Source organism: Mixophyes fleayi, chromosome 2, assembly GCF_038048845.1.
Source record: "Mixophyes fleayi isolate aMixFle1 chromosome 2, aMixFle1.hap1, whole genome shotgun sequence".
NCBI classification, from domain to species: domain Eukaryota; kingdom Metazoa; phylum Chordata; class Amphibia; order Anura; family Limnodynastidae; genus Mixophyes; species Mixophyes fleayi.
This window is the reverse complement of record NC_134403.1, coordinates 282,847,298-282,873,979: the sequence shown is the minus strand read 5'-3', so window position 1 is coordinate 282,873,979 and position 26,682 is coordinate 282,847,298. Positions and strand designations below refer to the sequence as shown.

Here is a 26,682-nt window from a genome sequence, read left to right as displayed (position 1 = left end):
TTAAGTAATTCTAGGGAATTGATGCTGTACTATTTACTGCTGGTCTGGAGTTGTACTGTCTGTTGGAGACATAGGAGTTGTACTGTACACTCTGGGCATGGTAGGGTGAATATAACAGGGTTGGTACCTTCTAGTGAGTTACCTTTTCACTCAGGCACATTCAAAGGCATGAAAAAAATAGTAGGTTTTATTGAAACATCACACTGTACATTAACATCAGTTCCAGTAAACAGCCAAATGATTACCACAAACCACCGTCAATCGTCATTGACAACCAAGCAGTCCACAATAGCAGACAATACGTAGAAAGTCTTTAGTTCTCTATAGTAGCAGTGAACGGCTCACAGCTGACTAAACCAACGATGGAAATCTCAGACTGGCAAAACCTGGATCTGGGCTCAGCCTTCTCTTAAAGCAGCACACCCACCATTGGTTTAAGCTAACGAGCTTTCCTATTGGCAGGCTGCATGGGGCTACGATGTCTGGACTGAAATGGGGCTATGTTTATCTGATCCTTTTCCAAAAAAAAGGGTTAACTGCAGATATAATGAAATGACCTCCCCAACCCACACACTCTGCAAAGCTCATTAAACCTCAGTGATTAAACAATATATCCCAATGTTCCAAATCCTTTGGTGCTTTACTGCGCATGCGCCGCTCCCTTCCACTGAGGTGTCTAACAGGCAATTTTTCCCCAAGGAGCAAACAGGAAACAACTTTGGTCTTCTTATTAGTTACATTTCTTACTAATGTGTGCTTCTGCCAATTACTTTAGACTATAGCAACTTTATCGCTGTCACTGGTTGCAGTACCAGGCTTGCACTTCTTATTTTGAATTGCACTTACACTTTGTTATAGTGAATGCCAGCTAAACAGAAATTGCTTTAAACTAAATTCTGAGTAACTGCTACTTAGTAATGCCATTGGCTGCATGTTATAGGCATAGAGTTATGTAATATGCCGGACTGTTGGGACTGATATTGATAGAATTAACTTTTTTGTAATATTGTATATACTAACTTTTATTCTATAGCACATGGTAAGCATTTACTTTTCCAAAATATGACCATTGTGGTATTTTATTTCTCAAAATGTATATATAAACATAACAGAAAAGTCTGATTGCAGTAAATGTAGAATCCAGATGTCATAGTTATAATGTTATTCCAAACATTTAATCTACAACATAAACAGTAATTTGTGACATAAATCTTTATTATTCTTGACAGTGTTTTATAAACAATAAGTGGAATAATTGATCACTACATAACTGCATGTATTTTGTGTTACAGTTGATCACAGTCGTGTGGAACTCTCACTGATCACCTCAGATGAAGATACAGATTTTGTCAATGCCAGTTTTATTAAGGTACGTATTTAAATATACTTGTTTAGTTTCCACCAGAAATTCCAAACCAAAAACATATACATCTCTATTTACCGTAATAACTGTTCTCTTTGAAAGCATATTTAATGTATTTGGAAATGTTACAAAGTACTCTTTCAATTATGCGCATCTTTCATTTAATGTATGTACTCACCTTGTCAAGTTACTGTTTTGCCCTTTTTTTGATAAAATAGACTTTTTCATAACTTACATTTATTTATTTTGTTTAAAAACAAAATTAAACATTTGAATAATCTGGAATAATGAAAAGTATAGTTAGTTAAAAGTAAATAAAGCTAATGGAAAACAAATAATTACAACATAATTTAGAATTTCTAATATTCATTGAGAAACATGCATTCTGAAACGTATTGATCAGTAATCATTGATCAGTAATCATTAATATACTGCGCACACTTGTGATGATCTAATCATTGGCCACCCAGATTTTGCATTATGCCCCATCAGAATGCAAAAACAGGATTTTCAAATACTACAATGTTGAGTCACTTTGGTCAAAATAAAAGAATGGCAACCATATTGGCAAAAAATGTCTAAACACTAGTGGCCAATGTTAGTTTAAATTTTGACTTATGTCAAATATATTAATATTTTTTATCTTATGTGTTCCTCTTCATATGTACATTAACTTATATCAATTCTAATCATGTGGTATTAATGCTCCATATGACCATGGTGAGCCAGTCAATTCAGCAAGAGTTGTACAGGTCCAGATTGTGTATGCATTTCTTGCATATTGAACCGCTTATGGGGCAAATGCTGTATTCCATGAATGCATTTTTGCAGGGAAGGGCAAGGATCTGCAGACCAAAATAGCATTGTCTGTGGATTGCATAATTTAGTATTTTTTGATGTGCGGAACTGTGTGGATCTCAGTGTTCCTTTTTGAGTGAAAAACATAATTATATTTAGCAGGATAAGACTATTCAAATGAGATTCAAGGGACAGAGATAACACATTTAGGGGTCTATTTATGACCCAGCACAATAGCCATCATTAGACATCTATGGGAATAGCAGTAAGCTCGTTACTGAGGTGAAAAAGTGAAAGAGAAAAGCCAACATTTTGGTACTTCATCGATAAATAAATAGACCCCTTAGAGGTAGATTTACAAAACCTTCTAAAAAGGAAAAGTGGAGATGTTGTCCAAAACAACCAATCAGATTCTAGCTATCATTTATCTAGTATATTCTAGAAAATGATAGCTAGCCTCTCATTGGTTCCTATGGGCAACTCCTCCACTCAGTGTCGGACTGGGGCATGAAGGAACAGCTGACATAGGGGGTGTGGTCACCAGAGATGCATGGCCAGTCACAGAGACAATGACGTAGCTACTTAGCCATCAGCCAGTCATATATCAGGGACTTGCGGGGAAAGTTTATTATGAGGTACAATGTTCTACACAGGGCTGTAACTAGGGCTGTGCAATAGGGCCGGCAGCCCAGGGCGCAACGCTGAAGGGGGGCGCAGTTTAGGAATATTTTAGGTTCATTTGGTTAAAATTGAGGGCTAGGGAGGCGGCATTTGTCTTTCTCCCCCAGGCGCTAGAATTCTTACCTACGGCTCTGGTTCGACAATAGATATAAAATCCTGTAGCACCAATTCCTAAGATAAACAATAGATATCACATAAATGCTCTTAGTCAAATCAATAGTAAAAATACATACATTAAAAAACATTAAAACATTTAAAATCATAAAAATGAATGCCAGAAATATAATAAATTACAATATGAACATACTCCTGTGTTTTAATATATAATAAACATTAATATATATATTTATATTTTGAGTTCTTTTGTTTCTTTATTATGAGGTATAAGGGGTAAAGACATTCATGCAATTAATACATTATTTAATGGTTGATACAGCATTATTTTTCTTAAGTGCCTTACAATAAATACTGTGTGATTACCTGTATTGGCTAAGTGTTAATAAAATTTCAACCTCAACCACCTTCAACCAGCCACTGACCATCATTCTTTCTCGGGCATCTGGAACAAAAATAATATATTTTAACCCCTGCTACAACATTTACTGTTTTAATGAACCCTTTAGCTAAGAAAGATAATATAGTAGATATTCTTCATATTTATAAGATTACATTGCATACAATGAGTTTTACATAGAGCAGGCAATATTATCTTAACAACACAAAACCCATTATTTATTGCTGGAAAGTTTATAGCATGACAATGGTTGCTTAACACCCCTCCTTTTCTGGGGGAATGGTTATCAGTGATATAGGAAAACATAAAGATAGATAATATAAACACAGAAAATGTTCCCTGAAGTTTATTGGGCAGAAATTTGTTGGTCCACCCAGGTCGCATGTTTTATGGAAAACATTTTAATGACAGAGAGACTAAAGTTTCCTAAACTGTGATTAGCAATTTGCTTTCAAATTGTAATTTGGCATAATGTATTATAAATGTATGCTCTGTAGTCAGTTGTCAAATAACTCAGACAGACAATTTTGCACTGCAATTGCCTGACATTGTAAGTTACAGCAGGAAGTGCTAGACACATACTTGCCTACTTTTGAAGGCAGCTGTCCGGAAGGGGGTCTGTCGAGGGCCACGTGTGGTGCGCCGTTATGCTCCGCCCCTGTCAATCTTAGCCAATCGCAGAAGGGGGCTGTGGCCGCGATGGCGCATTTAGCCCCGCCCCCACCGTCTTCAACAACGGCGACAGCTGGATCCGGGATTTTTGCCTACTCTCTCGGGAGTCCGGGAGAGCTCCCAAAAATTCGGGAGTCTCCCAGACATTCCGGGAGAGTAGGCAACTATGGCTAGACATCACTTTACTCCTGTGTTCTGCAGGCAATCAACAGGCATAGCCTAGTCACTTCTTTTTCCATGATTTTGGACTAGGCCTAATTAATCACCTCATAACCAGATATAATGCAAATATAATCACTTCATACAGTTAGGTTGAGCATGATAAATTATCCTCTTTTTACTTTAAATATATGGTTAAAAAGATGATATTATTTAAATGTGTTTGGTTAGCTGACGTCTCATTTGACTATATATTACAGGGTGTTTACTATCCCAAGGCATATATTGCCACACAAGGTCCCCTGCCAAATACTGTTGTAGACTTCTGGAGAATGATCTGGGAATACAATATTGGGGTAAGATAATTGTCTTTAAACGTATGGTTCAATAATCTGTCACAAAGCCGTAATAAAAAGCAGTTCATTAAGGTAAGTGTGGAGTATTTATCTAGCGGCTGACTTATTATAATGTGATTATTTTAGTATATTTCTGGGCTAAACAGCCATTATCAGTATATATGTCAAACAAATCTTTATATAATAACAACAAGGGCACTTTCTATGCAAACTGTCTCCCAAGGCAAAAGCCTATTACCACCTAATCAGCTAATTTTTAATTTCTAATTAGAAATATGTTGCACATCTCTTGAAATGATTTCACAGGGGTGTTGACATGTTTCTTCAGGCCAAAATTACTCTTTATGATCAACAAATAATAAAATAATAAAGCCCCAAATGATACAAAAATGTAACAATATTTAATAATATCAATGTACAGACAGTATTTGAAAAACTCAAATAGGCCATACCCATCATAACAAATGAGCATAGTTTAGAAAGTCTATATTTACTTTTATATTTACTTCTATGCATTTGTGAAAGGGCTCTCGGAGAGAATTATAGTACATGAAATACATGAAACATCAAGAGTGGTGAAAGTAGAAACTTTTCTTATAGGAAACAACATACACACGATTCAGCAAATCATAGTTCACTTTTACACAGCATTTATTAATACATATTAATATGTACCAAACAAATACATATTGATACATTTTGCAGAGCATTTCACACTTTCATACTTACATACATAGTAAGAAACTTTGCTCAAAAACAGAGCAGCACTGACCTCTGCCACCTCAAAGGTGATGGAGGGCTTTTGAAATATCACCTCGTGCCATGTCGTGCTGCTCTCTACACTACTCCCTGTCCCAAATTCCACCATTAACTTTGAGGTGACTGATGTCTGTTGTGCTCCATCTTTGAACAGAGCTGCGCTATATGTACTAACTAAATATTACATATGCCATCACTCTGCTTCATAAACAGAGGAACTCTATGTACATTAGCCTGTAAGTATGAGGGCCCTTTAAAAGTATACAGTATTTTTCAATTTGTCTGATACATACTGTATGCATATATATATATATATATATATATATATATATATATATATATATATATAGAGAGAGAGAGAGAGAGAGACATTAGTAAACTAGTGCTCTGTTAAAGGAAGACTGTGATTTGCTAGGCGGTATGTTTACACTGTGATATCTTATGTTACTATAAGAATGGAGCAGCCAGACAAAACAATATTAGCCCCAGTATTCCAGAATACTTCTTCCTGCTATTTATTATAAACACTATATTCCTGTCCCAGATTGCCACATTGACTTTGACAGATTAAGACCTCTTAAGTAAGAGTTAAGTATCAGGGAAAGTATGTAATAACTTTACAACTCCAAGAGCATCTTCATAGACCTGTAAAAGTCATCCTAACTGATCCCAAAAGCTATTTGAACCAAGAATGTAGATTTTGGGGGAGGTGAAAAAGGGGTTTAAATCTAAACATTTCCATCCCACTTTTTAAAAACTAACTTAAATTTTCTCATATTAATTGAAAATAATCTATATTATGTCATTTGTATCTGGCTATGGAAAACATGGAGTTTCAGAAAGGTGTATTATTTCAGGGTTCCTGAGACATGTTCATTCTGCTTTGTCCCCAGGTTATAGCCATGGCCTGTATGGAGTTTGAATATGGAAAAGTGAGTATAAGTTTCTTTCAAGTCAAAAGACTTTGCTACCTTTGACACAGGGTAACCTGATCATGAAATGCATATACACTATAAATGTTGGAGTTCAGAGTAGATTAGCAGTTATCTGCAGAATCATATTAGCAATGTCTGTACCTTTTCTATTATTACTAGAAAAAGTGTGAGCGCTACTGGGTGGAAGCAGGGTGTGATGTATTACAGTGTGGCCCGTTCACCATTGCCTGTGTAAGTATTATGATGACTATACGAACAATTAGCATGATAATCAGTCTGTCATTTTTCCATCCATATAACTATACTGTACTTTATTCTTTAGAATAAGGAGGAGAAGAAGACAGACTATGTCATCAGGACTTTGATAGCAACTTATGGGAGTGTAAGATTATTTTTTTTAATTTTTGTTTTGTTAGAGAATTGCATAGTGATAATATTATACAAAGTGCACCTGTATCCTATGCACAAATGTCTGAACCAGTGTTATTATTATAATTATTATTATAAGTATTACTAGCCTTTTTTCAATGTTACATAGCTCTTTACAGATAATGCTTGAAACATTAATTTTAGTCTCTACTACACAAACTAACATTAGCTTATGAGTATGTTCTGGAGGAAACCAGAACACCCAGTGGAAAACCACACAAACACGAGGGGGGGTGGTTGGTGAATTCACTGAGCCATGAGGCACTTCATGCATCATGATATAAGGTTGTTGCTAGCTAACTGAGCCACCAAATGCCTGCCTTCGATATGTGTAAACAAAGGATATACTGCAAGCGCTAGTTGTGTTGTCTGCCGAGCCAGTGATTTATTGCTTATATGAAGAAGTGTGCCGTCACGGCTAACTAACATTAGGAAACCTAAAAAAAAAAGTTGTCATTTTGCCACAAAGGGAGTTTTTACTACTGGTTATATGTTATGGGAAGTTTTAAAACATGTTTCTATAGTGATAGTCAAGAAAATACTATAGTTCACAGTGGTCATGTCACTGTGGAGATTCCTGCAATGTATTTCCTCATTTGAAAACAGTATTTCCTGTATATCACTTGAAAAACACCACAATTGACGGTTCCTTTGAGGGAAATGTTACCCATGTAGCATAGCTGGTGAAACGTTATTTGTATGGTCTGCAAATATTGACATTGTTTTTTATAATGACAATTTTCCATCCATGCACCAATCCACTCTTATCATGATTTTCCATAGTATGATAATAATTATCACAAAAATGGTAACTCTGTTTTCTGAGTGTTTAATATATATAGAAAATAAAGATGATAGCACCACAATGTCAGCTATGTAGCGATCAAAACATTGCCACTGGGTGGGTGTGCATTGCCCGCACCCCCCACTGCCACTGGGTGGGGATGCGGGCACGGTATCCACATTACACTCAGGGGCTGGCTGTCTGGGCTGGGGGGCAGGGGGGCATCTGCCCCCTGGGCTGGTTCCATAGTAGGCTACCTTGGGCTGGGTCACTGGTCTACCTGGATTTTTTTTTCCTTTAAAATGTTTCTAATAGGCTGTTGAGCCAAGTCTCGTCCCCTGGGCTAATATTTGCCAGTTAGTCCCTGATTGCACTGTGCAGATCCAAGTGTAGTTGTGGAATCTAGAATTAGAATCTATCAGACAAAAGCACCACTAATAAAATTCATTTTTTGAATGATGATGACTGGAGAACATGCCATTCCATTTTACTGGTAGTAGTAAGGCAGATTAAGGCCATTTCAGACTCATTCAAATTTCATACCTAAATCTTTGGAACATTTCTCACCTCTGTGTACTGTGTCATGTAATTCTTAGATTATGTATTAATCCTTCAATAATATGATGCATAATATATCACATTGTTTATCTGATGCAGGAAATACGAATAGTTCATCAATTTCACTATAAGAACTGGCCAGATCATGATGTCCCCTCTTCCGTTCAGCATATTTTGGACATGATACAAGACATTCGACTTCTGCAAAAAGATGATAGTCCCCCAATATGTGTCCATTGCAGGTATGGGGTCTCACTGGACAGAGTATAATTTGCCATTCTTCTGTATAAGCAAAAGCTCTTTGGAAATAGGAAATTACTTGTTTGAATGGTCAGACTTAACTGTGTGGAGTTTACTAGATATATTTTGTATGACAAGCTATAATTGATACTTTAAAGTATAAAAAATGGTAGGGATCCATAAAAAAATATAATGTAATAAATTAAGTTTCTACTTTCTCAGTGGTGCAGATTTGTTGTAGTTAAACTTGTAGAGGACATTAAGCAAATTTATAGCTTCAGGGTTGACTGAAAATGTAAAACAAATGAGGAGAAATTACTCCATGTTATGTAGTACTACTGTCAAGCCTGAGTAGTAGAGAACACTAACCGGTATTAGCACTACTGAGCTAGTAGGTGCGGAGTCTAACGTACCCCTGGTATTCGCCAGGGACCCCCGCAAGGAGGTTTGGACTTCGCTGCACAAGGCACGCAGGTCGCGGTCCTATTAGCCAGTTGCCGGTGTAGTGAAAGAAGGTTCAGACGGTCCAGGTCAAGCCAATTGGGATGCAAGGTACAAAAGGAGAATCCAGGAGGGTAGTCAAACAAGCCAAGGTCGGAGGAACAAAGTGGGGCACGTAGATAGCAGAATGGTCGACAAGCCGGGTCACAACAGGAAAGCAGATACACTGGAGGATAGTCAAGGAAGCCGGGTCACAACAGGGAAGATACTAACTGGATAGCTAGAGGCAGGAACCTGTTACTTTGGCACCCTAATGGAGCCAGACCCAGATTTAAATAGGGGCAGGAAGTGGCAGTGATTGGAGGGCTGAATCAGGCATTCTGTGTGCCGATAGTAGCGTAACGGGACGGACCTGGGTGCATGCGCCCGACGGATCTGGGGGCGCGGCATCCTTGTTGCTAGGCAACAGGGCGCCCCGAGCGGCTCTCACAGGCGTCCTTACCCGCTGAGCGGAAGAAAAGCGGGGACGGCGCCTGACAACTACTACATAACATGGAATAATTTCCCCTCAGACTACAGTAGTAGCCTATATTTATGAGTTGCAACTAGGGCTACCAAAAGCAAAACAAAGAAAAAATAATGTTTTTTTCTGGGAACAAATAAAGCAATTTTGATATGATGTAATAATTGTCCCACAAAGTCTACTCCCCACCCCCATACACACATTAGTAAGGTTTTCATTCTAGTTTTACATATTCAAATAGTGTAGATGGCTGATGTTACGTTTTTTCATTTTATAGTTATCTTTCTAATTTTGTCTTCTTTCACATTTCCACTGGCATCACATGTTAAATGAGAGGGTGTAAACATATTTTGTTGACTGCCTAGTACAGTACATTAAACAGAAAGATGCACCATATCTGTCCATAACATTACTTGCTGAAGTCTCACAGTCACATCATAGCATTAAAACAAGCTGACTCCCACTGAAGAATTATTGGGACTGCAGTGCCATCTAGTATCAGACCACTATTATTACAGTGTTAACACAAGATAATACTGTGATTATCAACTTACTGAATGAACATCAATATTTGACAAAGTACAAAAACATAATTTCTGTTAATTCATTATGTTGTTTTACATTTAGTGCTGGCTGTGGACGAACTGGAGTTATTTGTGCAATTGATTACACATGGAGGCTTCTGAAAGATGAGGTGAGATTGATGTCACAAAGCTTTTCTGTCGTTTCAATAGATTTGTGTAAGTGTCACATTCCCAAATATTCCCACAGCTTTGATTCTTATCTAATACAAACTAATAATTTGGACTGACCAACAAATAATGTACCTGTGATCTATTTTTGCTTAGAATTTATGTTGTAAAACACATGTTGTACGAGAGTGCTATGTTATAGGGAACATATATTTTATCACTTAACATGGAACAGGAAAATACTTGAAAGATATGGTCTCAAAGTTTCAGATTCCCAAACATTATTATTCTTGTTGACTTGCAAGGTGCCACAGTGCTCCGCAGTGTTGGACAGTGCGAAATGGCCATGCATAAAACAGTGAAATATAAGGTAGACAAATGAAATGCACACATCAAAAAAACAAAGGGTAGAGAGGGCCCTGCTTATGTGAGACTTCGCAGTCTCATAGGAAACAGGCCTAGCTGAGACAAGAGAAGAAAGTGTGGCTCAGAGTGGAGATTGAAGAGAGAGTTGTGAGGGTGTATCAGTGTGATTAGAATAGGTGGAAGTAGAAAAAACCTTAATAAAGTGATGGGTTTTCAGTGAGTATTTTAAAGTTTGAAAGCTATGGTGGAGATTTTTTGAATGCTGTGTAGGTGAGAGTGATATGAATTGGATTCTGGAGAAAACGGGGAGCCAGTTTAGGGATTTATAGAGTGGGATTTGTAGAGTGGTGCAGCGCATATGGAGTGATAAGGGAGGTCATCCAGCATCATTTAAGATTGACCAAAGCAGGTAAAGATGGGTGAAAAGAGTGCCAATTAGGAGGAATGCTAAGAATTTTGGGTTGCACCTTGGGTAAGTAAAGGGCATATTCTGGCAATATTTTACTGGTGACAGAACTGAGAGAAAGACTGGATGTGTACAATAAAGTGTGACAGGCCTTGGGAGGCTGATGAAATTGTCATGTTATTGAATGTGAGGAAAATTTGAGGAGTGTTGTTGAATCCAGAGGAGAGAAGATGCTACACTCTGTTTGGACCTGTTGAGCTTTAGCTAGCATTGGGACCTCCATGTGGAGATAATAGAGGGTTGGTTACATGAGACTGTACAGAAGGGGAATGCTTAGGGAAGGAGAGATTTGATTGGGTGTTGTCAGCGTAGAGGTAGTACTGGAGGCCGAGTGAGCAAATGAGTTCAAGAGAAGAGGTTTACAGTGAGAAAAGCAGAGGGCCAATAACAGAGCCTGGTAGGACCCCAAAAGGAAGTAGGAATGGAGGGCAGGAGCAGTTTAATAAGCAGGAAGTGAACCAGGAAAGAACTGTGAAGGCCAATTATGTGAAGGGTGTGTAGGAAAAGAAAGTAATCAAAAGTTTCAAAAGTAGCAGAGTCCAGGAGGATGAATATGGAAAATTGACCCTCAGACTATGCTATAACTAGGTTATTGATCCTTTTATGAGCGCAGTTTCAGCTGAATCTTGGGGATGAAGTCAGATTGCTGAAAATTAAGAAGGGCGTGAGGGGAGAGGAAGTGAGATAGACAGTCGTACACAAATTTCTCAACTAATTTGGAGGCAAAGGGTAGGCAATGAGTAGGACAGTAGTTGTAGTTGGTAGAGATGAGCGCACTCGGATTTCGTGAATCCGAGCCCACCCGAACGTTGCCGATCCGAGTCGGATCCGAGACAGATCCGGGTATTGGCGCCAAATGAAAACCTGAAACCGAGGCTCGGAGTCATAATCCCGCTGTCGGATCTCGCGATACTCGGATCCTATAAATTCCCCGCTAGTCGCCGCCATCTTCACTCGGGCATTGATCAGGGTAGAGGGAGGGTGTGTTAGGTGGTCCTCTGTCCTGGTAGATCTCGTGCTGTGCTGTTTAGTTCTGTGCTGTGCTGTGCTGTGCTGTACTGTGTTGTGTTCTGCAGTATCAGTCCAGTGGTGTTGTGTGCTGTGCTCTGTCAATTTTGAGTTCAGTGGTGCTGCTGGGTCCTGTGCTGTGTCCTGTTCAGTCCAGTAGTGCTGTGTCCTGTGCTCTGTGCATCTAAGGGCATAGTTATTTCCCCATTATTCCCAAGTGTTTAAAAAATTAAAAAAAAGTTATAAAAAAAAATACAAAAAATTTTTTTAAAAAAAATATTATTACAACAAAATTTGCAAAACCAATCCTGCAGTATAAGCCCATTGGTACTGCAATATTAACAAGTTCACACATTCAGCAGTAAAAGTCCAGTGGTACTGCAATATTACAAAGTTCACACATTCTGCAGTATCAGTCCAGTGGTGCTGTGTCCTGTGCTCTGTCCTTCTGAGTTCAGTGGTGCTGCTGGGTCCTGTGCTGTGTCCTGTTCAATCCAGTGGTGCTGTGTCCTGTGCTCTGTGCTTCTAAGGGCATAGATATTTCCCCATTATTCCCAAGTTTTTAAAAAATAAAAAAAACATAAAATTTTTTTTTTTTTTTTTAAAAAGTAATTATAACAAAATTTGCAAAACCAATCCAGCAGTTAAAGTCCATTGGTACTGCAATATTATCAAGTTCACACATTCTGCAGTATCTTGTGCTACATATAATGGAGACCAAAAATTTGGAGGATAAAGTAGGAAAAGATCAAGACCCACTTCCTCCTAATGCTGAAGCTGCTGCCACTAGTCATGACATAGACGATGAAATGCCATCAACGTCGTCTTCCAAGCCCGATGCCCAATCTCCTAGTACAGGGCATGTAAAATCCAAAAAGCCCAAGTTAAGTAAAAGTAGCAAAAAGAGAAACTTAAAATCATCTGCGGAGAAACGTAAAGTTGCCAATATGCCATTTACGACACGGAGTGGCAAGGAACGGCTTAGTCCCTGGCCCGTGTTCATGACTAGTGGTTCAGCTTCACCCAAGGATCTTAGCCCTCCTCCTCCTCCCCCCCCCTACAAAAAATTGAAGAGAGTTATGCTGTCAGCAACAAAACAGCAAACAACTCTGCCTTCTAAAGAGAAATTATCACAAATCCCCAAGGCGAGTCCAAGGGTGTTGGTGGTTGTCAAGCCTGACCTTCCCATCACTGTACGGGAAGAGGTGGCTCGGGAGGAGGCTATTGATGATGTAGCTGGCGCTGTGAAGGAACTTGATGATGAGGATGGTGATGTGGTTATTGAAAATGAGGCACCAGGGGGGGAAACAGCTGATGTCCATGGGATGAAAAAGCCTATCGTCATGCCTGGTCAGAAGACCAAAAAAATGCACCTCTTCGGTCTGGAGTTATTTTTATCCAAATGCGGACAACCAATGTATGGCCATATGTAGCTTATGTAAAGATCAAATAAGCAGGGGTAAGGATCTTGCCCACCTAGGGACATCCTCCCTTATACGTCACCTGAATAACCTTCATAGTTCAGTGGTTAGTTCAGGAACTGGGGCTAGAACCGTCATCGGTACAGGGACACCTAAATCCCGTGGTCCAGTTGGATACACACCAGCAACACCCTCCTCGTCAACTTCCTCCACGATCTCCATCAGATTCAGTCCTACAGCCCAAGTCAGCAGCCAGACTGAGTCCTTTTCAATACGGGATACATCCGAGGAATCCTGCAGCGGTACGCCTACTACTGCCACTGCTGCTGTTGCTGCTGTTAGTCGGTCATCTTCCCAGAGGGGAAGTCGTAAGACCGCTAAGTCTTTCACAAAACAATTGACCGTCCAACAGTCGTTTGCCATGACCACAAAATACGATAGTATTCACCCTATTGCAAAGCGTATAACTGCGGCTGTAACTGCAATGTTGGTGTTAGATGTGCGCCCAGTGTCCGCCATCAGTGGAGCGAGATTTAGAGGGTTGATGGAGGTATTGTGTCCCCGGTACCAAATCCCGTCGAGATTCCACTTCACTAGGCAGGCGATACCAAAAATGTACAGAGAAGTACAATCAAGTGTCCTTAGTGCTCTAAAAAATGCGGTTGTACCCACTGTCCACTTAACCACGGACATGTGGACAAGTGGTTCTGGGCAAACGAAGGACTATATGACTGTGACAGCCCACTGGGTAGATGCATCCCCTTCCGCAGCAACAGCAACAGCTGCATCAGTAGCAGCATCTACAAAATGGCTGCTCGTGCAAAGGCAGGCAACATTGTGTATTACAGGCTTTAATAAGAGGCACAACGCTGACAACATATTAGAGAAACTGAGGGAAATTATCTTACCCCACTAAGACTCTCATGGGGATTTGTGGTGTCAGACAATGCCAGTAACATTGTGCGGGCATTAAATATGGGCAATTTCCAGCACGTCCCATGTTTTGCCCACACCATTAATTTGGTGGTGCAGCATTACCTCAAAAGTGACAGGGGTGTGCAGGAGATGCTTGCGGTGGCGCGCAAAATTGCTGGACACTTTCGGCCTTTCAGCCAGTGCCTACCGCAGACTAGAGGCACATCAAAAAAGCATGAACCTGCCCTGCCATCACCTCAAACAAGAGGTTGTGACGCGCTGGAACGCCACCCTCTATATGCTGCAGAGGATGGAGGAGCAGCAAAAGGCCATTCAGGCCTACACAGCCACCTACGACATAGGCAAAGGAGTGGGGATGCGCCTGAGTCAAGTGCAGTGGAGACTGATTTCCATGTTGTGCAAGGTTCTCCAGCCGTTTGAACTTGCCACACGAGAAGTCAGTTCCGACACTGCCAGCTTGAGTCAGGTCATTCCCCTGATCAGGCTGTTGCAGAAGCAGCTGGAGAAAGTGAGGGAGGAGCTGGTAAACCATTGCGATTACACCAAGTATGTAGCTCTTGTGGATGTAGCCCTTCGTACGCTTTGCTAGGATCCGAGGGTGGTCACTCTTTTAAAGTCAGAGGAATACATTCTGGCCACCGTGCTCGATCCTCGGTTTAAAGCGTATGTTGTGTCTCTGTTTCCGGCGGACACAAGTCTACAGCGGTGCAAAGACCTGCTGGTCAGGAGATTGTCCTCTGAAGAGGACCGTGACATGCCAACAGCTCCACCCTCATTTTCTTCCACATCTATGGCTGCGAGGAAAAAGCTCAGTTTTCCTAAAAGAGCCGCTGGCGGGGATGCTGATAACATCTGGTCCGGACTGAAGGACCTGCCAACCATTGCAGACATGTCTACTGTCGCTGCATTGGATGCTGTCACAATTGAAAAAATGGTGGAGGATTATTTTGCTGACACCATCCAAATAGACATGTCAGACAGTCCATATTGTTACTGGCAGGAAAAAAAGGCAGTTTCGAAGCCCCTGTACAAACTGGCTCTATTTTACCTGAGTTGTCCCCCCTTCAGTGTGTACTCGGAAAGAGTTTTTAGTGCAGCGGGGAACCTGGTCAGTGAGCGGCGAAGGAGGTTGCTTCCTCACAACGTTGAAAAAATGATGTTTATAAAAATGAATAATCAATTCCTCAATGAAGTACAGCACTGCCCTCCAGATAGTACAGAGGGACCTGTGGTTGTGGAGTCCAGCGGGAACGAATTGATAATGTGTGAGGAAGAGGAAGTACACACTATAGGGGGAGAGGAATCAGAGGTTGAGGATGAGGACGACATCTTTCCTCAGTAGAGCCTGTTTAGTTTGTACAGGGAGAGATGAATTGTTTTTTTGGTGTGGGGGCCCAAACAAACCAATCATTTCAGCCACAGTTGTTTGGTAGGCCCTGTCGCTGAAATGATTGGTTTGTTATAGTGTGCATGTCCTGTTTCAACAACATAAGGGTGGGTGTGAGGGCCCAAGGACAATTCCATCTTGCAACTCTTTTTTTGGCATTATGTGACCATTCAACAGTCGTTTGCCATGTTCAAAAAGTAAAACAAAATGTCTACAAATTCAAAAAATTAAACCAAAAGTAAAATGCCCTGTCATTATTTAAAACAAAAAGGTATTGACGTGCTAGAATTACTGTAGTGTTTATATGTTATAAACACTACACTTGGAAGTTGGAGGAGGTATTGTGGCCACTCCACTATGCAGTCCAGATAGAGGTGTATCAGATATTAAACAACGTTGATTGTTGCTGCAAAATTTTTAAATAATATTGTGGGGAACACTACACTATGCAGTTCATAAACTTTTTTGGTGGAATTCAGACCCGTGGAGGGTTTTTTAATTATATTGTGGCCCCGGTAAAAAAATTGTGTACCGGGGCCACACCACTACGCAGTCAAGAAACTTTTCTTTTGAAATTCAGACCCGTGGAGGGTTTTTTAATTATATTGTAGGGACCACTCCTCTACGCAGTCCAGATACAATTTTTGGTGTAATTAAGACCAGTTGATGGTTTTCTTATTATATTGTGGTGACCACTCCTCTACGCAGTCCAGGTACATTTTTTGGTGCGATTCAGACCAGTTGAGTGTTTTTAAATTATATTGTGGTGACCACTCCTCTACGCAGTCCAGGTACAATTTTTGGTGCGATTCAGACCATTTCATGGTTTTCTTATATTGTGGTGACCACTCCTCTACGCAGTCCAGATACAATTTTTGGTGTGATTCAGACCAGTTGAGGGTTTTTAAATTATATTGTGGTGACCACTCCTCTACGCAGTCCAGGTACATTTTTTGGTGCGATTCAGACCAGTTGATGGTTTTCTTATTATATTGTGGTGACCACTCCTCTACGCAGTCCAGGTACATTTTTTGGTGCGATTCAGACCAGTTGATGGTTTTCTTATTATATTGTGGTGACCCCTCCTCTAAGCAGTCCAGGTACATTTTATGGTGCGATTCAGACCAGTTGATGGTTTTCTTATTATATTGTGGTGACCACTCCTCTACGCAGTCCATGTACATTTTTTGGTGCGATTCAGACCAGTTGATGGTTTTCTTATTAAATTGTGGTGACCACTCCTCTACGCAGTCCAGATACAATTTTTGGTGTAATTAAGACCAGTTGATGGTTTTCTTATTATATTGTGGTGACCACTCCTCTACGCAGTCCAGGTGCAATTTTTGGTGGGATTCAGACCATTTGAGGGTTTTTTAATTATATTGTGGTGACCACTCCTCTACGCAGTCCAGATACAATTTTTGGTGTAATTAACACCAGTTGATGGTTTTCTTATTATATTGTGGTGACCACTCCTCTACGCAGTCCAGATACAATTTTTGGTGTAATTAAGACCAGTTGATGGTTTTCTTATTATATTGTGGTGACCACTCCTCTACGCAGTCCAGGTACATTTTTTGGTGCGATTCAGACCAGTTGATGGTTTTCTTATTATTTTGTGGTGACCACTCCTCTACGCAGTCCAGGTACATTTTTTGGTGCGATTCAGACCAGTTGAGGATTTTTTAATTATATTGTGGTGACCACTCCTCTACGCAGTCCAGGTACAATTTTTGGTGTAATTAAGACCAGTTGATGGTTTTCTTATTATATTGTGGTGACCACTCCTCTACGCAGTCCAGATACAATTTTTGGTGTAATTAAGACCAGTTGATGGTTTTCTTATTATATTGTGTTGACCACTCCACTACGCAGTCCAGAAAGATACCTCGTTGCAACGTTTTGCACTAATATTGTGAGGTGTTCAGAATACACTGTAAATTAGTGGAAATGATTGTTATTGAATGTTATTGAGGTTAATAATAGCGTAGGAGTGTAAATAAGCCCAAAAACTTGATTTTTGAACTTTTTATGCTTTTTTCAAAAAAAATCCGAATCCAAAACCTTAAATCCGAACCAAAACCTTTCGGCAGGTGTTTTGCGAAACAAATCCGAACCCAAAACCTCAAGAAAATCCGAATCCAAAACACAAAACACGAGACACCAAAAGTGGCCGGTGCACATCCCTAGTAGTTAGAGGCTGGGCCAAAAAACAATTTATTTAGAAGTGGTAAGATGAGCATGTGTTTAAAGGGGGATGGTAATGTGCCAGTGAGCAGAGATAGGTTGAGGACGGAAGCTAGAGGTGTGCATGTAGTGGAGGAGGGAGTGGAGAGGTTTAGAGGGACTGTCATCAAGGGGACAGATTTTATGGAAAAAGTAAGTGAAATAAGTTTTGTGGCAGCAGAGGGGGTTGTCAATGGGAATGTTGAAATATTGAATGCTGGGTGTCACGTGAACAGCAGTTATTTTCACAAATATAAAGCGTTAAAAACTGTTGGAGACTGTCAGAAATTTGGAACCATCTTAATTTATTTAGAACGTTTATATATAAAGTTTGTTATGTGTTTAAACAATACTATTATTATTATTATTATTATTATTATTCTGAAGTGATTGCTTAGATTTTCTTTTTTTACATTTGTAGAACAAATGTGTATATCCAAAACAGGCCAAGCAATCACACATTAAACTGGACCAACCATTTTTTAAGTAACTGACTAATATTCTCTACTCTAATGGGATCTCTAACACAATCAAGTACTCTGCACGATCATGTTTGTGCTTTTATATAAGCATTGATTATTGGGAATGCATTGAATAAATGGTGACCTGTCACCCCACTCTTTCCTGCAAGTGTATACTAGTGCGCTGTGCTCTTGCCAGTCATCCTCACTTACTTTGTAATTAATATAAGATCAAGGAAAGGAAAAGGCCAGGGAAAAGGGGGAGAAAATGTTATAAGAAAATGTAGATCTACTGGGCAAACCAACAAGTGGAATGGAAATGGCAGTTTTTGCGTGGGTGTCGGACAGATAAAGTTCACACAGTATTGAGGTGACATGTACAAAATAAGAGTGTTACAAAGCTAAGAGAGGAAGCTAGTTTGGACAACAATGCTGGCTGACTAACCTTATTTAATACTGTACTATAATATTTGTATCATGGTAAAGTATTAATGTATTACTCACAAATGTTAGAATGGGGTCATGTAAATGATTACAAATACATGTTGTTGAACATCACTTCAACTAAAAAAAATGGATCATAGAGCGAAACCATTGTATGAAAAAAATGTTGCCTATTCTCTGGCACTTGCATTCAATGGACATACAGCTTCCCATTCAGATTATTAATCCCCAATTTCTGCTGTACATAAACCTGAAATGGAAAGACATAGCTCACTGTAAATATGTCCATGCAATGTAAATATGTCCATGCACCGCATAGCTATGATATATATATATATATATTTGCACATATAGATGGATAGATGGATATATAGATAGACACTCTGTTTTTTTTCCCATTAATTAGATTATTCCAGTCAATTTCAGCATTTATTCCATTATCCAAGAGATGAGAACTCAGAGATCTTCACTTGTCCAGACTAAGGTATGTTTTATATCAGAATCATAAAAAGTGCTCATATAAAACTTACACAACCCTTAGATGTAGAGTGAGGTCTACATTTGAAAACATATTTAGATCATGGTTTGGAATAGCTGCATAAAATATATGTATTAACTATATTTTAATTGCCAATGTAAATTGAATTGTCAAACATGCACACTGGTACTATTTATCAAGGAAATCATTGAAATATTTTCTTACTGTATATTTTATAGCATTTTACATTTTGATTACACAATACAACCAATAAATACTTACCTGTTATGTCCCAGGAACAATTTGAACTCGTCTATAGTGCAGTGATCCATCTCTTCAAGAAAGAACTTGAGAAGATCAATGGGATAACAGACTCCAAAGAGAACACAGTGAGTGTCTGCTTTTATATGTCCTGTACATCTGAACAGCATAAGATCTATTGGTGCCTCATAAGAATATGAAACATTTCATATTAAAATTAAAGCTTGAGTAAAGTCTAATTGCAATATACATTTTTATCACACACAGACACACAGGACAATTTTAATACACTCACAGTACCATTTTAGAGAAAACCAACAGTGAAGCATTTCCCCTTCTTCTCTGTCCATAGCCACTTTGTCTACAGATGCTTGAGGAACATGCCACGCTAATCTCGCCTACTATGTTAATGCAGTGCCTACAGAGGCAGGCTCAATTGATATGTATAATGACAGGTACTCCCTTTTGGGTAGATTAATAGTACTATCGCTATGGCTGTTAGTGGGGGTCTATGGGATGAAGACTCTACTGCACTAACCATGACCATCTTAAAGTGTAAAATACTCCCTTTTGTATTGCACATGTGCACGAAAATTGATGATTATCATCAGCATGAACCTTTGTGATTTTTAAAACAAGGTTTTAATTTATTTTTTTAAATGCGACCCCTCCCATAAAAAAGCGATACCAGCATCAGCGCATTTGCATGGTGTATTACACCCACAAAAGCAGCTACCAACACTAGGCTAGGCAAGTTGGGCTGGTAGCAGCTTTCGTTGGGAGATCCCATGCTGTTCCTCCCTCTGTAGTTGCTGCTACCAGCCCATTCTATGAGTACTGATATAATTTTGTTTGAGGGGGCACACATTTTTTTTAAAATTATTTTATTTATTTAAAGCTTTTTTAACATAAAGACGCCATCCATCCTCATGGGTGGTTGGCGTCTTCATGCTGCTGATATAAATGGTGCTTATTTTTAACTGCATGTATCGTAATATACAGTATGTGCAACAGAAAATAAACACATAAATGCGCCTTTAGTGCGCAATATAATTTATGGCTGCGTTACACTTTAAATGAGCCCATATATGTCTACACATGACCGAGACACTATAAAGGGGAATTTTATAGAACTATTATAAACATTAGCAAATGTATATGTAAAATATTTAAGAACTTATCAGGACTCCCCTTAAATTATAAAATTACCCATTGCTTTTGGAATAACTCTCAAAAGTATTTTGCAATGTGTCATGCCATTGGCTAAACAAGAATAGTTCATATTTCCACAATACAATGCACGGTGGCTAAGTGATTAGCACTTCTACCTTACAGCACTGGAGTCATGAGTTCAATTCCCGATAATGACCTTATCTGTGTGGAGTTTGTATGTTTTTCCTGTGTTTGCGTGGGTTTCCTCCGGGTGCTCTGGTTTCCTCCCACACTCCAAAAACATACTGGTAGGTTAATTGGCTGCTAACAAATTGACCCTCGTATGTGTGTGTATGTTAGCGTATTTAGACTGTAAGCCCCTATGGGGCAGGGACTGATGTGAGTGAGTTCTCTGTACAGCGCTGCAGAATTAATGGCGCTATGTAAATGATGATGATCCCTCCTTTTGTCCCCTTTTCTGTTCATGGTGCTGCATCATGGATATCTCTTATGAGGAGTAGATGCCATAGAAAATGTAATGAAATCAGCTTGAACAACTCATTAACGGCTCTATTTATCATCATGTCCCCTGACCTGGAGAAAACAAATACTTTTTATCGCCACTTATCACAGCAATAAATATACTTTAAAATATTTAAGAAACTAATCTTGCTGGGACAGCACCAGCAAAAGTGTCTGTCCTGGTAGGTTGTATTCCCTGCAGAGAACCTCTGCTCGGCATTATTGCCGCGGTGAAATCTTTCTCTACACGTTCTCGAATAAGAGCAGTGTCATGTGTAAAAGCAACTAGTTTGTCTTTACACCATGGTACATATGTAAACAGGCTTTAAGCTGCAACACAACACTACCCTGAGCACATCCACTACAAGATGCTACATCTTACCAAGCATTACCCAGGCTGGCACCCACCTTGACAACTTACAGATCTGGCACATGGGTGTCTCCACTCTATCTCTTTCTCTTCATCCTCTTTGTCAGTTCTTTGCTTGCCACTTTCTTCCACAGTAATTGTACCCAAGCCCAGTCCTGTCCATCTTCATTTCAAGCCACTCTTTAGGGCATCTGATATGCCCACCTTACTGCCAACGATGAAGCACTTGATGAGCCATTGAAGCTACATGTTTTTCCTGGGACTGTCCAGCCTCTTCCTCCTCAGCTCCTGAGAGCTGTAAGTTTCAGCATCTCGCTGTGTATACACATCTCCCCCATACAATGGCCCAGTAACTCGTTTTCAGTCTAGACAGGAACACCACTGATCCTAAGGCGTACCTGATCAGGAGGGAGATCCTCCAGCTCTTCGAGGTAAGGAAACCTCTAGTCAGTCCTAATATATTTACCTCTGACCTGCTCCTCCACTAATCTCTGGTAAGTACCACTCAATCCTGCTTGCAAGTTTTTTACATTCAACCACCCACTTGTGGAATTCCCTACCACACCCAATCAGACTATCCCACAACCTTTAAACTCTTATACTCTCTCTGAAAGCCCATCTCTTTTTTAAAGCTTACCATACTCCCACTTATATTACCTACACTAAAAGACCCTCATAATATACAGTCAAAGTCACACTCATTCATCGTTTCAGCTGTGCCCTCTTCCAATTACAATGTAAGCTCATGAGCGTTCCCTCCCTGCCCTTTGTTTTTATGTCTGCATTTTTTTTTGTCTACCTTGTTTGTCCCTGTTTTTATGTTTGAATCATGCATGCATTCGGTTTCTGGATATTGGGAATGTATACTTTTTAATTTTTAACTACTATTTGGGTATCTGTATCATATTGGATCCATATGTAATAATATCTTCATCTATATAGAGATTGGTTTCACCTGTTATGAATATTCAGAAGGTGTAGGTAATTGTTCCTCTCTGCAACGATCTTATGAGATAAGGAATATATTCTGTTTCATATATTGAGTGGAACCTACCAACTTATGTGATGCTTTGTATTCCAAACTGAGGATATTTCAGGTTTTTTTTATATATTTGTTATATTAGATGGTGTATGAATAAAATTTCAAATTTAACATTTTAATTTGGCTTCATCGCAAATTGTATCCTATGATAGGAATAGAGTAATATCTGTATTGTGGGTGCCCCAGCGCTTGACCTACTATATGCACCTGTTTTTATGTATATATTGTTTTCCCTACTTTCTGGCACTGTGGAACAATGTAGCGCCTTCCAAATCAACATTAATATTATTATTATTATTATTATTATTATTATAATTATTATTATTACTATTATTAATAATAATAATATAACTGATTCCATAGAACACTACTCTTGTTTAACTAAACATGTACATTGTACCAATACTGTATTCATACTAGTATAATGTAGTATAAACCCATCTTGTGTCCATATTGCATATTATATAGTAGTTAATGTAATCCACTTTGTACCAGAATACCTATAATGTGCCATTTTTCCCTGCTTGTATCTATGATGCTATCCCAGTGTATCCCACCTTGAACCAGCATAGCATATTATAGAGGTCAGTATGTGAATAAGGCCAGTACATTGGTTTTGTGCAATAAAAGTTTACCAGCATTTATGTGCAGAAATTGGTCAGACATTGCATAGGTGGGGGTTGAATGTCAGAGTGGGATGCCAGTATGTCATCACAGTGTAGGTAACAATATTTGAGTATAGGATAGTAGGGCTATTCTCGCCAAGAGTAGCCCCTGCCCAGGAAGGTCTCCCTCCTGTACCCCTGCATTTGCAAACTCCCAGCTCAGAGAGGTTTTCCTCCTTCTGTCCCCTTTCCATCCATGTGATTTCTTGGGGAATGTTGGATCTGGATACTTTTCCTGCTTGAAGAGTAGATATGTAACTGGTTCTTGACTGGACATTCAGCACCAGAGCAGCACTGAAAGCTATATTATTACATGGTTAACGGCATAATCAGATGGTATTAACTTTTAAAGAGACAAATATCAAAGCAGCAAACAGTTATCCTTTTCAAAAAGACACATTTACCCCACCCCATAAGGCTCTAGTAGAGTTAAAGTCAGCCTTAATTTTTTAGTAAATTCAGTAGAACAAAAAATAAGCCTTTGCATGTCTCTGTTAAAATATATACAACACTAATACAGAATGTAATATTTAACTTGCAGACATTTTGGAATCCCTCAGACCTACAAGACGTCAACAGTGGCCTAACCAGACTGGCAGGCGGGTAAGTGCAACAACTGGTCATGGTTTTACAACTTGTATGATCCCAGAAAATGCAGGTGTAAGACTTGTATGATACAAGTAATATAGCTTATTCTGACCGCTCATGCACAATGCTAAGGAATATTATACTGAAACACTAATTAATTAGTTAGCTATATATATATATATATATATATATATATATATATATATACAAACATACATCTTACATAATGAATATTGAATACCCTCGAAAGTACCAGGACGATTTAAATCTATGCAGATGTAGCAGATATAGACCACATACAGATCATGGGATTTCATATTAAATTTTAATATCCTTATAATTAGTAGTGCTGTTTATTATCAAAACGGTAAAGCAAAACATTTGTAGGTCTACTAATGAGAAACCATCTAAACTAAAATGCCAGCAGTAACACACTGGACCCTCCATCTTCTTCATTGCTCAGCCCTCTGTCAAAAGACCAGATGTTTTTAGCTTTAAACAAATTAACTATAGATATTTATATCTGTTCAAAAGCACATACATTGCAACTCAGCAAGGTGATTATTCTTACATTAGCTGTCATTTCCTGTCTTTGTCAGTACACCATGCCATCACAAAAACCCAAGATATTTAGCTTGCACTACTTAGGTCAGTTTGCACAGGTGCATGGCCAAAACCTGCTACAACTCCAAACAATGTAGGTATATAAAGAACCAGCAAAACATAAAAAGATTAGAAAATTGCGTCTACATTCTCTAAAAAGACGCATGACTTTTTATGGTTAACCCTAAATGTCAAGAAGATGATTGAAAATAATAGGGTCAATAATTGAAAACATGTTCTCATTATTCCCAGATAAGCTCAGAAAATGGAAATAAAACAATAAAAAGTACAAAAAGTATACATCATGAAAAAGTAAACAATAAAAACAAGTGATAAAAAAAACTATATTTATAAAACTCACATACAAAAATAAGACTAAAACAAAACTTGCCACAGAAAGAAATGTACATGAACAATTGTATGTCAATCGTATTAATGTTATCAATGATACTGATATTAAAAAAACAGACACTTTAACATTTATAATGTAATACAAAACAAATATCATATATTTCCGATGAATAAAGTATAGAAATATCATGTTATATTCTGCAAAATGAGCTTGTTTTCATCAGAAAAACAGTAACCCAGACTTCTATTTGCAAATCAAGCCTGTGAAAAACAAATGACTGTATATGTGGCACATAGTAATAGGACCAGGGCATTAAATCACATGCTAATTGCCTATCATTATTATATCACAGCAAACCAGCAATCCAATATATACTACTTTAGAATATCAATATAATATATTAGCAAGCACAGTCACCAACAGTTCAGTAGACAAAAAAACGGCATCATAATTTTATAATGTTAATATAAAACATTCCTTGTATAAATATCAAACACTTACAGACTACATAAATTGCAAAATATATTTTCACAAAGAATTGCACACAGTACATATGCGACATTTAAAACATTTTGTCACGGGCACTAGGAGTCTTGCCCAGGAATTCACCAGATGACTGGGCTTACCAGAGCAGTGAAGTTAACACAACGGTCCTCTGGTAGCAGGGTGACTAGCGGAACATATATCACAGCAGATGGAAAGAGGATGCCAAAAGAGAATAGGAAAGTCAGTGACTTGCAGCAATCTTGGTCAATGAGTCAGTGACTAGCTGCTGTTGTAGAAAGGCAGATTTGAACACGGAGATCAGGATGGACGTGAGCAGATGCAGGAAGGTAGCAGAGAAGTCAGTGGTCTGCGTACAGCAAGTTGTACCACTGCTTATGGTGAGAAGACTTGTACAGGTGCAGGTAGGTAGCGGGGAAGTCAGTGGTCTGCGTACAGCAAGTTGTACCACTGCTTATGGTGAGAAGACTTGTACAGGTGCAGGTAGGTAGCGGGAAGTCAGTGGTCTGCGTACAGCAAGTTGTACCACTGCTTAATAGGTGAGGATGTGTACAGGTGCCGATGAGTGGAGGCATACAACGGGTAATAGGATGAAGACACTGAGAGCACAGAGGAACTTGATCCCAACAGATATGCAGTGTATCCAGCAAAGTCTATAACGGTATGTGTGACGCTGCTGGGTAGAGAGACTTGCTCAGCACAGATATGCAGCGTAACAATAACAGTCTATAGCGGGTATGGATACCGCTGCCGAGAGGAGAAGCTAGTACTTGCGGATATGCATAGTAAACGTGGAAAGTCAATAACAAATAGGCATACCGCTATTCAGTAGAACAGTCTGTCCACAGGAAGATGCAGGGACTGCAGAGACGCTGAACGGCAGCAACGGGTATAGGAACCACAGGTGAGTAGAAGCGGTAATCAGAGACCAGCTGAGGACACAGGCAGGAAGCAGAAGACTGTAGCAGGTATGGAAACCAGCGATGAGTAGCACGGGGAATCCACAGGAAACTGAAGACACTAGTAGAACACAGGAGACTGTAGCGGGTATGGAAACCAGCGATGAGTAGCACGGGGAATCCACAGGAAACTGAAGACACTAGTAGAACACAGGAGACTGTAGCGGGTATGGAAACCAGCGATGAGTAGCACTGGGAATCCACAGGAAACTGAAGACACTAGTAGAACACAGGAGACACCTTCAGAGACTCACAGGGAATGAGACTCAAGATCAGGCAATGAGATAATGAGCACAGGTGCCTTAAATAGGGAGAGTTGCCTGATCAACCAATTAGATTAAAAGCAAACGTCACAAGAGTTCTTGGGTGCTGCGCATGCGCAGTCCATCAGGATGGCGGACGACCGCGGTTTAGGACAGGTGCCGGCAGGAAGGCTAGGGAGCCACGCACCAGCGTAGAGGCACTCAAGGTCCGGTGAGTGACACATTTCTGTTAGCCAGTCCAATGTCTTAAATGAGTTTTCAATTAATATTTGTAGAAAAAGGGCACCCTAATATAATTAAGTAG

At 39.3% G+C, this 26,682-nt stretch overlaps 1 protein-coding gene across 1 annotated transcript in view; it reads left to right on the top strand.

The window, feature by feature from the left end:
- PTPN22 (protein tyrosine phosphatase non-receptor type 22) overlaps nucleotides 1-26,682 on the top strand; it is a 110,537-nt gene that overhangs the window by 59,774 nt on the left and 24,081 nt on the right. Inside the window, exons 3-12 of the mRNA XM_075196283.1 lie at nucleotides 1,293-1,369; nucleotides 4,448-4,543; nucleotides 6,196-6,234; nucleotides 6,397-6,468; nucleotides 6,560-6,619; nucleotides 8,108-8,250; nucleotides 9,840-9,906; nucleotides 19,026-19,103; nucleotides 19,394-19,486; nucleotides 23,651-23,712. Of these exons, the coding sequence (XP_075052384.1) occupies nucleotides 1,293-1,369; nucleotides 4,448-4,543; nucleotides 6,196-6,234; nucleotides 6,397-6,468; nucleotides 6,560-6,619; nucleotides 8,108-8,250; nucleotides 9,840-9,906; nucleotides 19,026-19,103; nucleotides 19,394-19,486; nucleotides 23,651-23,712 (787 nt within the window). The remainder of the gene's footprint in view (nucleotides 1-1,292; nucleotides 1,370-4,447; nucleotides 4,544-6,195; nucleotides 6,235-6,396; nucleotides 6,469-6,559; nucleotides 6,620-8,107; nucleotides 8,251-9,839; nucleotides 9,907-19,025; nucleotides 19,104-19,393; nucleotides 19,487-23,650; nucleotides 23,713-26,682) is intronic.